The 15284-nt window shown below is 41.1% G+C and overlaps 1 protein-coding gene and 1 pseudogene across 8 annotated transcripts in view; both read right to left on the bottom strand.

The window, feature by feature from the left end:
* SCAI (suppressor of cancer cell invasion) overlaps positions 1–15284 on the bottom strand; it is a 195020-nt gene that overhangs the window by 13888 nt on the left and 165848 nt on the right. For 3 of the 8 annotated variants that reach the window (XM_055271089.2, XM_063636003.1, XM_055271088.2), the window contains 2 exons: positions 12060–12233; positions 11759–11859 (listed from right to left, as the gene is read on the bottom strand). In XM_055271089.2, the coding sequence (XP_055127064.1) occupies positions 11759–11859; positions 12060–12233 (275 nt within the window). Of the gene's footprint in view, positions 1–11758; positions 11860–12059; positions 12234–14868; positions 14971–15284 lie in introns of those variants that run through there. The other 5 variants (XR_010119972.1, XR_010119973.1, XR_008656491.2 and 2 more) reach the window with 4 other exon arrangements.
* LOC129478243 (frataxin, mitochondrial-like) lies at positions 4732–11735 on the bottom strand (annotated as a pseudogene).

Raw genomic sequence — 15284 nt, 5'->3', positions numbered from 1 at the left:
TTCACTACTTTTATTCAACATTTTACTAGAAGACCTAGACCTGATATAAAGCACTAATAACAATAAAAGGCATATAGATTGGAAAAAAAGAAGTAAAGCTGTTTTTTGTTTAAGGATGGATGACATGATCCTGTATATAGAAAATTTTAAGGAACATATAAAAAAGCTAAAAGAACTAACAAAATTTAGCAAGACTGCAGGACACAAGGTCAACTGTATTTTTTTTTTTTTTTTTTTTTTTTTTAAGAAAGGGTTTCTCATTCTTTCACCCAGGCTGGGGAGCAGTGGCATGCTCATGGCTCAGGGTAGCCCTGACCTCCCAGACTCAAGTGATCCGGTTACCTCAGCCTCCCAGGTAACTGGGACAATGAGCATGTGCCACCACAACCCGAGTAATTTTTTGTATTTTTTGTAGAGATGGGGTTTCACCATGTTGCCCAGCTGGTCTCCAACTCCTGGGATCAAGTGATCTGCCTGCCTCAGCTTCCCAAAGTGCTGGCATTAAAGGAGTGAGCCAGCATACCCAGCCACAAGGTCAGTGTTTTAAAAGTGCATTTCTATGTATTAGCAACAAGCAACTGAAAAATGAAATAAAAATAATTCAATTTTTTTTTTTTTTTTTGAGACAGAGTCTCACTCTGTTGCCCAGGCTGGAGTGCAGTGGTGCAATCTCGGCTCATTGCAACCTCTGCCTCCCAGGTTCAAGCGATTCTCTTGCCTCAGCCTCCCAAGTAGCTGGGACTACAGGCATACGCCACCACGCCTGGCTGATTTTTTTTTGTATTTTTAGTACAGATGAGGTTTCACCATGTTGGCCAGGCTGGTCTCCAACTCCTGACCTTGTGATCCACCCGCCTCTGCCTCCCAAAGTACTGAGATTAGAGGTGTGAGGTACCGCGCCTGGCCAAATAATTCAATTTTTTTTTTTTTTTTTAAAGACGGAGTCTCACTCTGTTGTCCAGGCTGGAGTGCAATGGCACGACCTCAGCTCACTGCAACCTCTGCCTCCTGGGATCAAGCAATTCTCCCTGCGTCAGCCTCCTGAGTAGCTGGGATTACAGGCACCCATCACCACACACAGCTAATTTTTGTATTTTTAGTAGAGATGGGGTTTCGCCTTGTTGGCCGGGCTGGTCTTTAACTCCTGACCTCAGGTGACCTGCCCACCTTGGCCTCCCAAAGTGCTGGGATTACAGGTATGAGCCACCATGTCCAGCCAAATAATTCAATTTTTAAAGCATATTGGAACATAAAATATTTTGGAATAAATTATGAAACACATGCAAGACCTGTATGATAAAAACTACAGAATCCTGGTGAAAGAAACTAAACATATAAGTAAATGAGGATATATACCATTATTACTGACTGGAAGATTCAATATTATTAAAATAGTAATTCCCCACAGGTGAATTATATATAGATTTTAATACAATTCCAAGCAAAATATGACATGGATGCAAAAATTCATATAGAAGTACAAAGGAACTAACACAACCAAAACACCTAAAAATCTTTTGGGGAAGGGGACTCTCCTTATCAGATTTTAAGACTTTTTTAAAGCTACAATAGTAAAGGCAGTAGTGTATTTGAGACAAATTCTGTAGATCAATGGAAGAGAATTTAGAGTTCAGAAATATCCCTATACATATATGCTTAATTGATTTTCAACAAAGTTACCAAAGTAACTCAATGGGAAAAGAAAAATCTTTTCAACATATGGTACTAGGACAACTGCATATGCATATTAAAAATCTTTAACCTTTATCTCACACTGTAAACAAAAATTAACTCAAAATAAACCATAGACCTACATGTAAAAGCTAAAACTATAGAATTTCTAGAAGAAAACATAGAAGGCCAGGCATGGTGGCTCACGCCTGTAATCCCAGTACTTTGGGAGGTGAGACAGAGGGATTACTTGAGGTCAGGAATTCGAGATCAGCCTGGCCAACATAGTGAAAACCCATCTCTACTAAAAATAACAAAAAAATTAGCTGGGTGTGGTGGTGGGCGCCTGTAATACCAGCTACTCGGGAGGCTGAGGAAGGAGAATCACTTGAATCCGGGAGGTGGAGGTTGCAGTGAGCCAAGATTGTGCCATTGCACTCCAGCCTGGGTGACAGAGTGAGACTCAGTCTCAAAAAAAAAAAAAAGAACAAAAAAACAAAATCTCTGTAACTTTAGGTAAAGATTTCTGAGATAATACACAAAAACACAAATCAGAGAAGAAAAACTCAGATTTTTCATTGTAGCTTCAATTTGCATGCAATTAAACTTTTAATTTTGATGAAATTTTAAATACCCCTACATATCCATCAGAATGGTCAGATTTAAAAGTCTGACAACAATGTTGGCAAGACTGAAAAGCAACCTTTAAAAGCTACTGGTGGGAATGTAACTATGGTACAACCACTTTGAGAAAAGGTCTAGCAATTTTTTTTAATATATATTTATTATACTTTAAATTCTAGGGTACATGTGCCATGCAGGTTTGTTACATATGTATACATGTGCCATGTTGGTGTGCTGCACCCATTAACTCGTCATTTACATTAGGTATATCTCCCAATGCTATCCCTCCCCCCTCCCCCCACCTCACAACAGGCCCTGGTGTGTGATGTTCCCCTTCCTGTGTCCAAATGTTCTCATTGTTCAATTCCCACCTAAGAGTGAGAAGATGTGGTGTTTGGTTTTTTGTCCTTGCGATAGTTTGCTGAGAATGATGGTTTCCAGCTTCATCGATGTCCCTACAAAGAACATGAACTCATCCTTTTTTATGGATGCATAGTATTCCATGGTGTATATGTGCCACATTTTCTTAATCCAGTCTATCATTGATGGACATTTGGGTTGGTTCGAAGTCTTTGCTATTGTGAATAGTGCTGCAGTAAACATATGTGTGCATGTGTCTTTATAGCAGCATGATTTATAATCCTTTGGGTATATACCCGGTAATGGGATGGCTGGGTCAAATCCCATCCCAGGGATCTAGTTCTAGACGCCTGAGGAATCACCACAATTTCTTATAAAACTAAACACATACCAATACTATGACCAAAAAAATTCAAAACAAATATCTGTGCAAAGGCTTGTACAAGCCTTGTTATTTATAATAAAAAGCAGTTTTATTTCTTTCTTTTTTTTTTTTTTTTTTTTTTTGAGACAGAGTCTCACTCTGTCACCCAGGCTGGAGTGCAGTGGCGCGATCTCGGCTCACTACTAGCTCCGCCTCCCGGGTTCACGCCATTCTCCTGCCTCAGCCTCTCTGAGTAGCTGGGACTACAGGTGCCCGCCACCACGCCCGGCTAATTTTTTGTATTTTTAGTAGAGACGGGGTTTCACCGTGGTCTCGATCTCCTGACCTCGTGATCCGCCCGCCTCGGCCTCCCAAAGTGCTGGGATTACAAGCGTGAGCCACCGCGCCCGGCCAGTTTTATTTCTATTAGCCAACTATTTATTTATTTAAAGACAGGGATTCCCTCTCTCACCCAGGCTGGAATGCAGTGGCGTGATCATAATTCACTGTAACATGGAACTCCTGGGGCTCAAGCAATCCTCCAGCTTTGGCCGCCTGAAGTATTCAGATTATAGGCAGGAGCCACCATGCCCTGGCCTGTAATAGCCAACACTGTACAACTGCCATGTGTTCATCAGGAGGAGAATGCCTAAACTGTGGTATGTTCAGACAATGGAATACTACTCAGTAACAAAAAGGAATGATCTACTGATATCTGAAACAACAGGGATGAATCTCAAGAACAATGCAATGCTTAGTCACAGAAGGTTTACACAAGAGTCCATACTGTGTGAGTCAAGTTCACGAACAGGTGCAAGTAATCTCGAGTGAAAACAATCAAAAGAGTGACAGCCTCTGGGGTAATGGGTACTGGACTGACTAAAAAGGAGTATAGAAGGAACAATCTGGAATGATGCTATCTTATATAAATTGATAAAGGTTTAGGTTACACAGATGTTATTTCCTCAAAACTCACTTAATGGCAAACTTTAATTTTGTGCATTTCACTATATGTAAACTTTACAGAAAAAAGAACTAGTAGGTGGGTCACAGTGGCTCATGCCTATTACCACACTTTGGGAGGCCAAGGCAGGAGGATTGCTTGAGGCCAGAAGTTTGAGGTCACCCTGGGCAATGTAGCAAAACCCATCTCTACAAAAAAATTTAAAAATTAGCTGCGCATGTTGGTGCACGGTACTCAGGTGGTCCCAGCTATTCAGGAGGCTAGAAGCAGGAGGACTGCTTGAACCCAGGAGACTGAGGCTGCAGTAAGCTACAATTGTATCACTGTACTCCAAACTGCATGACAGACAGAGACTCTGTCTCAAATTAAAAAAAAAAAAATTAGTAGTTGGGCAGTGGCAATGTGCCTATAGTTCCAGCTACGTTTGACGCTGAGGCAGGAGGATAGCTTGAATCCAGAAGTTCAAGATCAGCCTAGGCAACATAGGAAGATCTCATCTCATTTAAAAAAAAAAAGGTAAACATATTACATATATGCATAATGAAGTGTTTGTGGGTGATGTCTGCAATTTACTTCAAAATGCATTAAAAAATAAGATGGTGTCAGGCGTGGTGGCTCATCCCTGTAATCCCAGAACTTTGGGAGGCTGAGGCGGTTGGATCACCTGAGGCCAGGAGTTCGAGACCAGCCTGGCCAATATGGTGAAACTCCATCTCTACTAAAAATACAAAAATTAGCTGGGCGAGGCCGGGCACGGTGGCTCACGCTTGTAATCCCAGCACTTTGGGAGGCCGAGGCGGGCGGATCACGAGGTCAGGAGATCGAGACCACAGTGAAACCCCGTCTCTACTAAAAATACAAAAAATTAGCCAGGCGTGGTGGCGGGCGCCTGTAGTCCCAGCTACTCGGAGAGGCTGAGGCAGGAGAATGGCGTGAACCTGGGAGGCGGAGCTTGCAGTGAGCCGAGGTAGCGCCACTGCACTCCAGCCTGGGTGACAGAGCGAGACTCCGTCTCAAAAAAAAAAAAAAAAAAAATTAGCTGGGCGTGGTGGCACACACCTGTAATCCCAGCTACTTGGGAGGCTGAGGCAGGAGAATTACTTGAACCCGGGAGGTGGAGGTTGCAGTGAGCAGAGATCACACCATTGTACTCCAGCCTAGGCAACAGAGCAAGACTCCATCTCAAAAAAAAAAAAAAAAGATCTACTGATGAATGGAAATATGTCAGAACTCAAATATAGCTGACCCCTGAACAATGCAGGGGTTAGGGATGCTGAGCCCCCTCCCTAACACAGTTAAAAATCCATGTGTAACTTTCAACTCCCTGAAAAATCCATGTATAACTTTCAACTACCTGAAATTTAACTAATAAATGTCCTTTGTGGCAGTTTTTTTTTTTTTCCAGAAAAGGTGCTTTCTTCTGCACTAAAAGCCTGTTCAGGCAGGTATCCTTTCTCCTCAGTGGCACCTGGGAACTTGTCTGCTGCCTCTTGGTTGGCAGAAGCTGCTTCTCGTGTTAACATTTTTAAAGCCAAAGCTCTTTCGAAAATTATCAAACCCTTTTTTGCCAGAATTTAATTCTCTAGCTGTAGATCCTTCACATTCCTTTTGCTTTGTTATATAACGAGTTTGCTTTTTCTCAAATCATATGTCTTTTTTTTTTTTTTCTTGCTCTGTCACCCAGGCTGGAGTGCAGTGGTGTGATCTCAGCTCACTGCAACCTCTGCCTTCTGGGTTCAAGCAATTCTCCTGTCTCAGCCTCCCGAGTAGCTGGGACTACAGGCTCATGCCACGACACCCAGCTAATTTTTGTATTTTTAGTAGAGACGGGGGTTTCACCATATTGGTCAGGCTGGTCTTGAATTCTTGACCTGAGGTGATCCACCTGCCTCGGCCTCCAAAGTGCTAGGATTACAGGCATGAGCTACTGTGCCTGGCCTGTAAGTATGTCTTATAGCAACCTTGCACCTACATAAATGCTACATTTTCATTATGAGATAAAAAGGTATTTCACAAAAAGTGTAAGGTTTTCATGGGCTGCTAACGTAGCTACAGTGATGGCTTCACAAATTTTCTTTTCTTTTTTTACAACACTCCTTACTGGATTAATTTATCTTGAAATGGTAGGCAACCACAATGGCAAACCTTGATCTATGGTACATATCAAGCAATTCAACTTTTCCTTGTAATGTCATGACTTTTCTTCGCTTCTTGGGAGCACTTGAAGCATCACTTCATATGGATCCCATGGTGTTATGCAAGGTTTACTACAGTACTGCACTAAACACAATAAAAAATATGTGAGAACCACTAGAGATCATTTTTTATTACAATACACAATTTACTGGAGAGACAAACTGCTCATGGAAACGATAGGCATTCTAAGCAGTACTTGCAACACTTGAGCTTACTGCCAGAGCAACAGGATGTGGCTACAAAATTATTACAGTAGTACAGTAGGCACTACAGTGATTTTATGCAGTTATGATTTTTAATTATACTTTAAGTTTTAGGGTACATGTGCACAACGTGCAGGTTTGTTACATATGTATACATGTGCCATGTTGGTGTGCTGCACCTATTAACTCGTCATTTAGCATTAGGTATATCTCCTAATGCTATCCCTCCCCCCTCCCCCCACCCCACAACAGGCCCCGGTGTGTGCTGTTCCCCTTCCTGTGTCCATGTGCTCTCATTGTTCAATTCCCACCTATGAGTGAGAACATGCGGTGCTTGGTTTTTTGTCCTTCCATAAAAAATGATGAGTTCATGTCCTTTGTAGGGACATGGATGAAGCTGGAAACCATCATTCTCAGCAAACTATCACAAGGACAGTTATGATTTAATATTGCATCATTACTTTGGTTTACACTTCTCTGGACTATGAATGGTACCATATATGGTCTGTAAGTGTGTGCATAAATTTTAGTCATTCATAATAGATTTGTATATATCTTATAGTAGTAAATGATAAAATAGACTAGTGTCTACATATATTTTATGTATTCATGATATACCTTTTTCTTAATTTTTTCAATATTTTTTTTGTATGATTTTATTTTTTTTTCTCACTGGCACTGACCTACTGCACTTAAACACTTCCATCAGACTCAAAAAATAATTTTATTTCAGGAGAAAGAAAATATTTTACTGTTAGCTTCTGTTTATACTGTTTCATTATTAAGAGTTTTTTTTTCTTTTTTTAAGAGATAGGAACTTGCTATGTTGCCCAGGCTGATCTCCAATTCCTGGCTTCAAGCAATCCTCCTGCCTCAGCCTCCTAAGTAGCTGGGACTATAGGTATATGCCACATCTCCCAGCTTGACTTTTTTTTTTTTTTTTTTTTTAACTATAATGGAATGTGTTTTTATTCACCCATTGGAAAAGCCTTTGCTACATATTAATACAAACTTGTCACTAATAAATCCTTCTTTAAGTAAGAAAATAATATAACACAACTTTGTGTGAGTTTTAATGTCCTGGAGCCTTGTTGCTTTATGTATAAAGTGCAGGTCAGTAAAAATTAAAATGAGGTAATATGGTATAATAGCCTTAACCCAATAAGCATACAATAAAGGATGGCTATAATTTTAACATGAATTCAACTGAAATCCTGATAGGGCAACACCAATAACAATGTTTCCTATATAGCTTACAAATTGTTCTTTGTCATCCCCTCATCTACCCAGTGGGAATTAGAGCTAGCCTGTTAGGCTGCTTGACAGGACCACTGAATGCTGGAAATCAACCATATTCTATCCCCTCATTTAACAGATGAGAAAGCAGAGGCTCAGGGAGTTTGGGAAACTTGTCCATAAAGGGACAACTACTTTGTGGCTGAACTATGTCTAGGACCAGGCTCTCTTTATCGACACAAGTATCTCTTTCCTTTCTATGCCCCTTCACGTTTACAAAGCACCTCCTCAGCTCCATGATTTTGTTTATTATGCTACATCACTCAGCTCATGAAAATGGCTTTCTTTTCCTCCTTTCTTGTCATTGGAAGTTTTTTGCATTCTTGTAGCAGCTGACTCCATACTAACCCTTAAAATGAAAAAATAAAAAATAAAAAAATACACACACACACGTGAATATGTGGAAGAAACAGCACTAGGTCTCCCTGGACAACCCAGTGCAGGCCACACCCTGGCAGTCACAAAGCACACATAAGAAATTGTCTTCCCATGTGAACTGCTTTTGACACTTCAATGCTAAAGATCTCAGAAGTGCTTCCACTTTGAAAGAAGCCCGGGAACATTTGTAGCCTACCCGTTAATGTGTCTCATTTTGAGACGAACAGTGAGCAGGTTAACCAGTTGCTCTTCATGTACTTCTTGCAGTAAGTCCTTCAAAGAATGAAGAGTGAAGACAATTCATTTCTCCTCCTGGAACTTTTCCTTCTTATTCTTTTGCTTTTTTAAAGGTTGTTATATTCAGGTAGAGGGATAAGACATTATAAAAGATAAAGGATATCATGTGAGGGAGGAAATCAGACAATTAATCCAAAAAAATCTTCTGTAGAAATTAAAAATCAAAACTTGTGGGCAAGGTAGGAGGCAACAATTTCTTTCCACAGAGCTGTTCCTCAAAAGCAGGAATGAAAAACAACGAAAAACAAAAAAACAGACCTCAGCTGCATAATGAAGCTGGGGTCTTGGCCTGACAGCTTTGAATATCCTTAAAACCGGGCTGGGCATCAAGCGTCTTCTCCAGAATAAGCCAAGGAAGACAAGTCCAGTTTGGTTTTTAAGGCTTTAGTGAGCTCTGCAGCGAGCACATCATGGAGGGACACGCTATCGTGGGAGTACACCCAGTTTTTCTCAGTCCAGTCATAACGCTTGAGTCCACTGGATGGAGAAGATAACCAGATTTACTTGTTTGGCGTCTGCTTGTTGATCACGTAGGTTGCTAGATCTCCACCCACTTTACCAGTTAAGACACCACTCCCAAAGGAAACATCATAGTCCTCAAACGTGTATGGCTTGTCTGCAAGGTCTTCAAAAAACTCTGCTAAAGAGTCCAGTGACTCCTCTGCTAGTCTTTCATAGGTGGTCTCATCTACAGAGCCTGGGTGGCCCAAAGTTCCTGATTTCCTCAAATTCATCAAATAGACACTCTGCTTTTTGACATTCCAAATCTGGTTGAGGCCATGGAGGTTCAAACTGGCATGGTGGGGTGCACCGGCCATGGCGATTCCAGTGTGCAGGCCCTGGCAGCCACAGAGCGGGGCCAATTCCGCTGGCCGCAAGGCCCAGGTGAGCAATGTTTTCAATATTCCTAGGCTATGTAGTTCATCTGTTTTGCAAACTGTAGGAAATCTCCAAAATTTTTCCAATTTATTTCTTGAAAAAACAAACAAACAAAAAAAACCTGTGTCTTAAGTGGAACTGCACAGTTGGCCCATGCAGTGGTACAATCAGAGCTCACTGCAGCCTCAAACTCCTGGGCTCAAGCAATTCTCCCACCTTAGTCTCCTGAAGAGCTGGGACTACAGGCACACATCACTACACCTGGCTAATATTAAAAATTTCTTTGTAGAAATGAGGTCTCACTATGTTGCCCAGGCTGGTCTCAAACTCCTAGCCTGAAGTGATGCTCCTGTCTCAGCCTCCCAAAGTGCTGAGATTACAGGTATGAGCCACTGCGCCTGGCCCATTGCACAGTTCTTTCACATTTTAAAATTACCGTAATAAAATGGAAAGAAATAATATTCTGAAACCAAACGCTGCAAAATATTTTTTTAACTGTTCAGGCATACTTGAAAAAAAATTTTACTTACAGAAGTGAAAAATATAATGGCTAAAATATTTAAAACCTCAATGAAGTGTTGTATAGGTACATCCATACACAAAAAAGCAACAGCTAGAAAAGCGGACTATCAAGTCAAGCAAAAGACTTGAACACATTCTTTGCAAAGAGAAAAACAGAAGAACACATATGAGAAGTTGCTCAACCTTAACAGTAATCCTGGAAATAAAAATTAAAACCACAATGACCTACCACTTTACACTCAGCAGATTCACAAAAGCTATAAAGTATGACTGCAACAAGTGTTGGAAAGGAAGGATTACAGAAATAGCAACTCATATCCTGCTGGTATAAGTGTAAACTGATACAGCCGCTTTGGAACACAGTCTGGCATTACCTAGTAAAATTAAATATGCTTATATCCTCTGATCTTGCAATTCTACTATTAGGTATATTCCTCAGAGAAAATTTTACATATGTGTACCAGGAAACTGATACAAGAATTTCACAGTAACACCATTTTTTTTTTTCCAAGACTGAGTATTGCTCTGTTGCCCAGGCTGGAGTGTAGCAGCATGACCTCGGCTCACTGCAACATCCGCCTCCTGGGTTCAGGCAATTCTCTTTCCTCAGCCTCCCGAGTAGTTTGGATTACAGGTGCATGCCACCACATCTGGCTAATTTTTGTATTTTTAGTAGAGACAGGATTTCATCATGTTGGCCAGGTTGGTCTTGAACTCCTGACCTTGTGATCTGCTTGCCTCTGCCTCCCAAAGTGCTGGGATTACAGGTGTGAGCCACTGCGCCTGGCCAGTATCATTTATATAGTAATAAAAACTTGGAAGCAACCCAAATGTTCATTATCAGAAGAATAAGTGATTTGCAATATATAGTCGAACAATGCCTAGTGTTGTATAGTCAAACAAAATGAATGAATGAAAGCTGTAGTCAATCGACATGGCTCAATTTCAGTAATAACTAGAAAAAAGGAAGTTGTAGAATACATACAATATGGATTCATAAATATGTTGTGTAGGAATAGAAATAAATGCTGCAAAACTACGAAGAAAAGTGAATGATTAAAAAAAAAATTGCAGGGCCGGGTGCGGTGGCTCATGCCAATAATCCCAGCACTTTGGAAGGCCAAGGCGGGTGGATCACCTGAGGTCAGGAGATTGAGACCAGCCTGGCCAATATGGTGAAACCCTGTATCTACTAAAAATACAAAAAATTAGCCAGGTGTGGTGGTGGGCGTCTATAATCCCAACTACTACTTGGGAGGCTGAGCCAGGAGAAACGCTTGAACTCGGGAGGCAGAGGCTGCAGTGAGCCGAGATCGGGTCATTGCACTCCAGCCTGGGCAACATGAGTGAAACTCCATCTCTAAATAAATAAATAAATAAAATTCAAGATGTGAGTTTCATTTGAGAGGGAGATAGGATCAGGGAGGTATTGAAAATGTTCTACTTTTATTTTTTTTAATTTTTTGAGATGGAGTTTCATTCTTGTCATCCAGGCTGGAGTGCAGTGGCGCAATCTCTGCTCACTGCAACCTCCGCCTCCTGGGTTCATGCCATTCTTCTGCCTCAGCCTCCAGAGTAGCTGGGATTACAGGCACGTGCCACCATACCTGGCTAATTTTTTTATTTTTAGTAGAGAAGGAGTTTCAGCATGTTGGCCAGGCTGGTCTCCAACTCATGACCTCAAGTGTTCCATCAGCTTCAACCTCCCAAAGTGCTGAGATTACAGGCGGGAGCCACCATGGCCAGCCAGAAAATGTTCTACTTTTAAACAAACAACAGGTACTCAGATGTGCCTTAATATTGTTAATCTTTATACTTTACGTATTCAAATGTATTTTTTTTACTTAACAGACCAGTGTGACAGTACATTTGTAAATATTATTTTGAATTTATCCAAAATAATATTATTTTATTATAACCTTATTTTATACAGGTAAAATATAATACATGGCTCTTAAATACCTAAAATGATAAAATTCATCTTTAATAATGTTCTTTGCTTACCCGAAAAATCTTGTGCATCCTCATGGTGGCTGAACAAAAGATAAATCTTGTGAGGAGCAAGCGAAGAAATTCATCTCCAAAAAACTGGAGAAATGCCTGATCTGCAAAGAGGAGAAAAGTGACAGTAAAAAGATGCTTAAATGGAAATTATGTTTCAAAGGGGAAGGAAACTTCAGGAAAGTGTTCTCAACTTTCCTGCCTGGGACACATACCTTTAAAAATTCAAACAATTTAAAATAAGTAACCATTTTAAGCCATTATAGTACATTCTGTTAAATGTGCAGTTAGATTAGGAGGGTACCTATTGAACGTGAATGAGTCAGTAGCTGGGCAATATCACGGTTGATTTTTCGAAGATATTCTTGACACTTTTCCCATAGGCCTCTGCGCATGCTTGACAATCCAGAGACAAATAGGAAGGCCATTAGAGGATTGTTCAAAAAGAGAGTGAAGAGGCTACCTCGCTGAGATTGATCTGTAATAACAAACATGTTATATATATAGACAATAGTTTTGCAAAAGATAAGAGATACATATGAGGAACATTTTAATATATTGATAATATATAAAATTAAAGCTATCTCATTAAATCGTAATTCAACAAAGCAGATTCTTCATGAAACTACAAAAACGTTGGTATGTTGCTTTCTGCTGAACAAACTTAAGAAAGAGCCTAGCAAACTTAAGAGAAATGGAAAATGATCATATTTCTTACCATTTTTTGCCCTCAATTAACAAATTTCATCCAAATATGGCAAGTGTTGGATTATGGGTTATCTGTGATAGAATTCTCTGATGAGTGCTAGAAATGCCAGTCTTTTTCATTCTCCTCTGAGTTGCTCTCTATGAGCTGCTCTTTCCCTTCCTGTCTCTTACATATGAGTACTTTCTTTCTTTGGCCCCATACATTGCTGACTTCTCTTACTCCCATGATTTTAGTTACCATTTATATGCCTACAAATTTCTAATTCTCTATCAGCAGCCTAAATTGAATTCCTTAGGTCTGGCACTGCTCTGTCTTGCGGTAGATACTGGACACTAAAAATGCTGACTAGATGAGTAAAATACTGGACACTAAAAATGTGACTAGATGAGTAAAATGTGACTAGATGATTTCAAAGCTTTAGTACAAAGTGTCATTGTTAACACTAATTTCACCTGTTTCTTTTTACTGTTTTTGATATAGGTACTAGAAAATTTAATGACTCACACTCTTACTTCTTTTAAGTACTGCTGCTCTAGGCTACTCTATTCAACCTAACTCTCAAAGGCACCTCAAACTCAACCTGTCAACAACTCAAAGCAAATTATTTCCCCTTTTTGTTCTCTACAAATATGCTTCTCATCAGGTATTATCATTTCTACCAGCATCTCAGCCAGAAACCTGGAAGTCTATTCCTGCCTTCCCTCCCCACACCTAGTCCATCACAAAGTCCTATTGGTTCTATGGGCTTAGTATCTTTGCAGCTGGCTACTAGTCATTGTGCTATCTCCAGCCATCTCCCTATTTTCATCCATGTCCCTCCCCAGTTCATTCTCTAGGAGGTTAACTGAATGCTCTTTCATGCTACTCTCCTGTTTAAATCTTTTGATGGTACAAGTTGAGTATCCCTTATCCAAAATGCTTGGGGCCACAAGTGTTTGGATTTTGGATTTTTTGGGATTTGGAATATTTGCATATACATAATGAGATGTCCTGGGGACAGGTCCCAAGTCTAAACATGAAGTTTATTCATGTTTCATATGCACTGTATACACATAACCTAAAGGTAACTTTACACAATATTTTAAATAATTTTGTACATGAAACAAACCTTGTGCTAAGTACTGATATGTGGAATTTTTCACTTTCAGTATCGTGTTGATACTCAAACTTTTGAATTTTGGGGCATTTCAGATTTTAGGATTAAAAATGCTCAACCTGTACCCCACTGTTTTCCACTTAAATTACTTAACAAATCTTAGAAGTTCTTTCATAATTCAATCACACAATCTCAAACTCTACCCTTTAGCTAGAAGGAATGACTAATTTCTCTATGTGCTCAGTCAGGTGTGGTGGCTCATGCCTGTAATCCCAGCACTTTGGGAGGCCAAGGTGGGTGGATCACTTGAGGTCAAGTGTTCGAGGCCAGCCTGGCCAACATGGCGAAACCCTGTCTCTAGTGAAAATACAAAATTAGGCCAGGCCCAGTGGTTCACGCCTGTAATCCCAGCACTTTTGGAGGCCGAGGCGGGCAGATCACGAGGTCAGGAGTTTGAGACCAGCCTGGCCAACATAGTGAAAACCCGTCTCTACTAAAAATACAAAAAAATTAGGGCTGGGCACGGTGGCTCACGCTTGTAATCCCAGCACTTTGGGAGGCCGAGGTGGGCGGATCACGAGGTCAGGAGATCGAGACCACGGTGAAACCCTGTCTCTACTAAAAATACAAAAAATTAGCCGGGCGTGGTGGTGGGCGCCTGTAGTCCCAGCTACTCGGAGAGGCTGAGGCAGGAGAATGGTGTGAACCTGGGAGGCGGAGGTTGCAGTGAGCTGAGATCACGCCACTGCACTCCAGCCTGGGCGACAGAGCGAGACTCCATCTCAAAAAAAAAAAAAAAAAAAAAAAAAAAATTAGCTGGGAGTGGTGGCGAGTGCCTGTAATCCCAGCTTCTTGGGACGCTGAGGCAAGGAGAATCGCTTGAACTTAGGAAGCGGAGGTTGCAGTGAGCCGAGATTGCACTACTGCATCTAGCCTGGGCGACAGTGCAAGAGTCCATCTCAAAAAATAAAATGAAATAAATTTTTCTACGTGCTCCCTAAGCTGTCGTATCTCATGGCCACAGCACATGCAAATTCTCAGCTGGAACACTCTTGCTCAGTCATTTCCCACCCCCATCTAGTTCTCCATGTTCTTAACGTCCACGTTAGACATTATCTCATCCCCTTCCCTCGTCTTCAATGTGCTGCTGGTCAGGAGTTCCTCGTCCATTTGCAGGCATCCTCTTGTGAATCACTTATAATAACCACCCATCAGGCTCTCTCTATCTGCCACAGGACATTTGGCTCTGGGAAGAACGTAACTGCGCTTGTCAGGTCACAGTGCTATCTCCAGTGCCTAGCACGGTACCTGATAATAAATGCTGAATAGCACTTTGGGAGGCCAAGGCAGGCAGATCTCTTGAGCCCAGGAGTTTGAGACCAGCCTAGGCAACACGGCGAGACCCAGTCCCTACAAAAAAAAATACAAAAATTAGCTGGGTGTGGTAGTGTATACCTGTGGTCCCAGCTACTTGAGAGGCTGAAGTGGGAGGATCACCTGAGCCCAGGAGGTAGAGGCTGAAGTGAGCTATGATCACACAACTGTACTCCAGCCTGAGTGACAGAGTGAGACCCCATCTCAAAAAAAAAACAAAATTGAATAAATGAAGTAACTCTTGGCTAATGAGAAAACTACAGGCTTTAGATCTCAGAAGTGCTTACTGATCAGCTAGTTTTGCACCCACATGGAGGGCTCTCCCCTTTTGCAGAGGTGAGTAGCAATAA

The sequence above is a fragment of the Symphalangus syndactylus genome, chromosome 3 (genome assembly GCF_028878055.3).
Source record: "Symphalangus syndactylus isolate Jambi chromosome 3, NHGRI_mSymSyn1-v2.1_pri, whole genome shotgun sequence".
Classification (NCBI taxonomy): Eukaryota; Metazoa; Chordata; class Mammalia; order Primates; family Hylobatidae; genus Symphalangus; species Symphalangus syndactylus.
The sequence above is the reverse complement of the archived record's forward strand: the minus strand, read 5'-3'. Positions and strand labels throughout refer to the sequence as shown.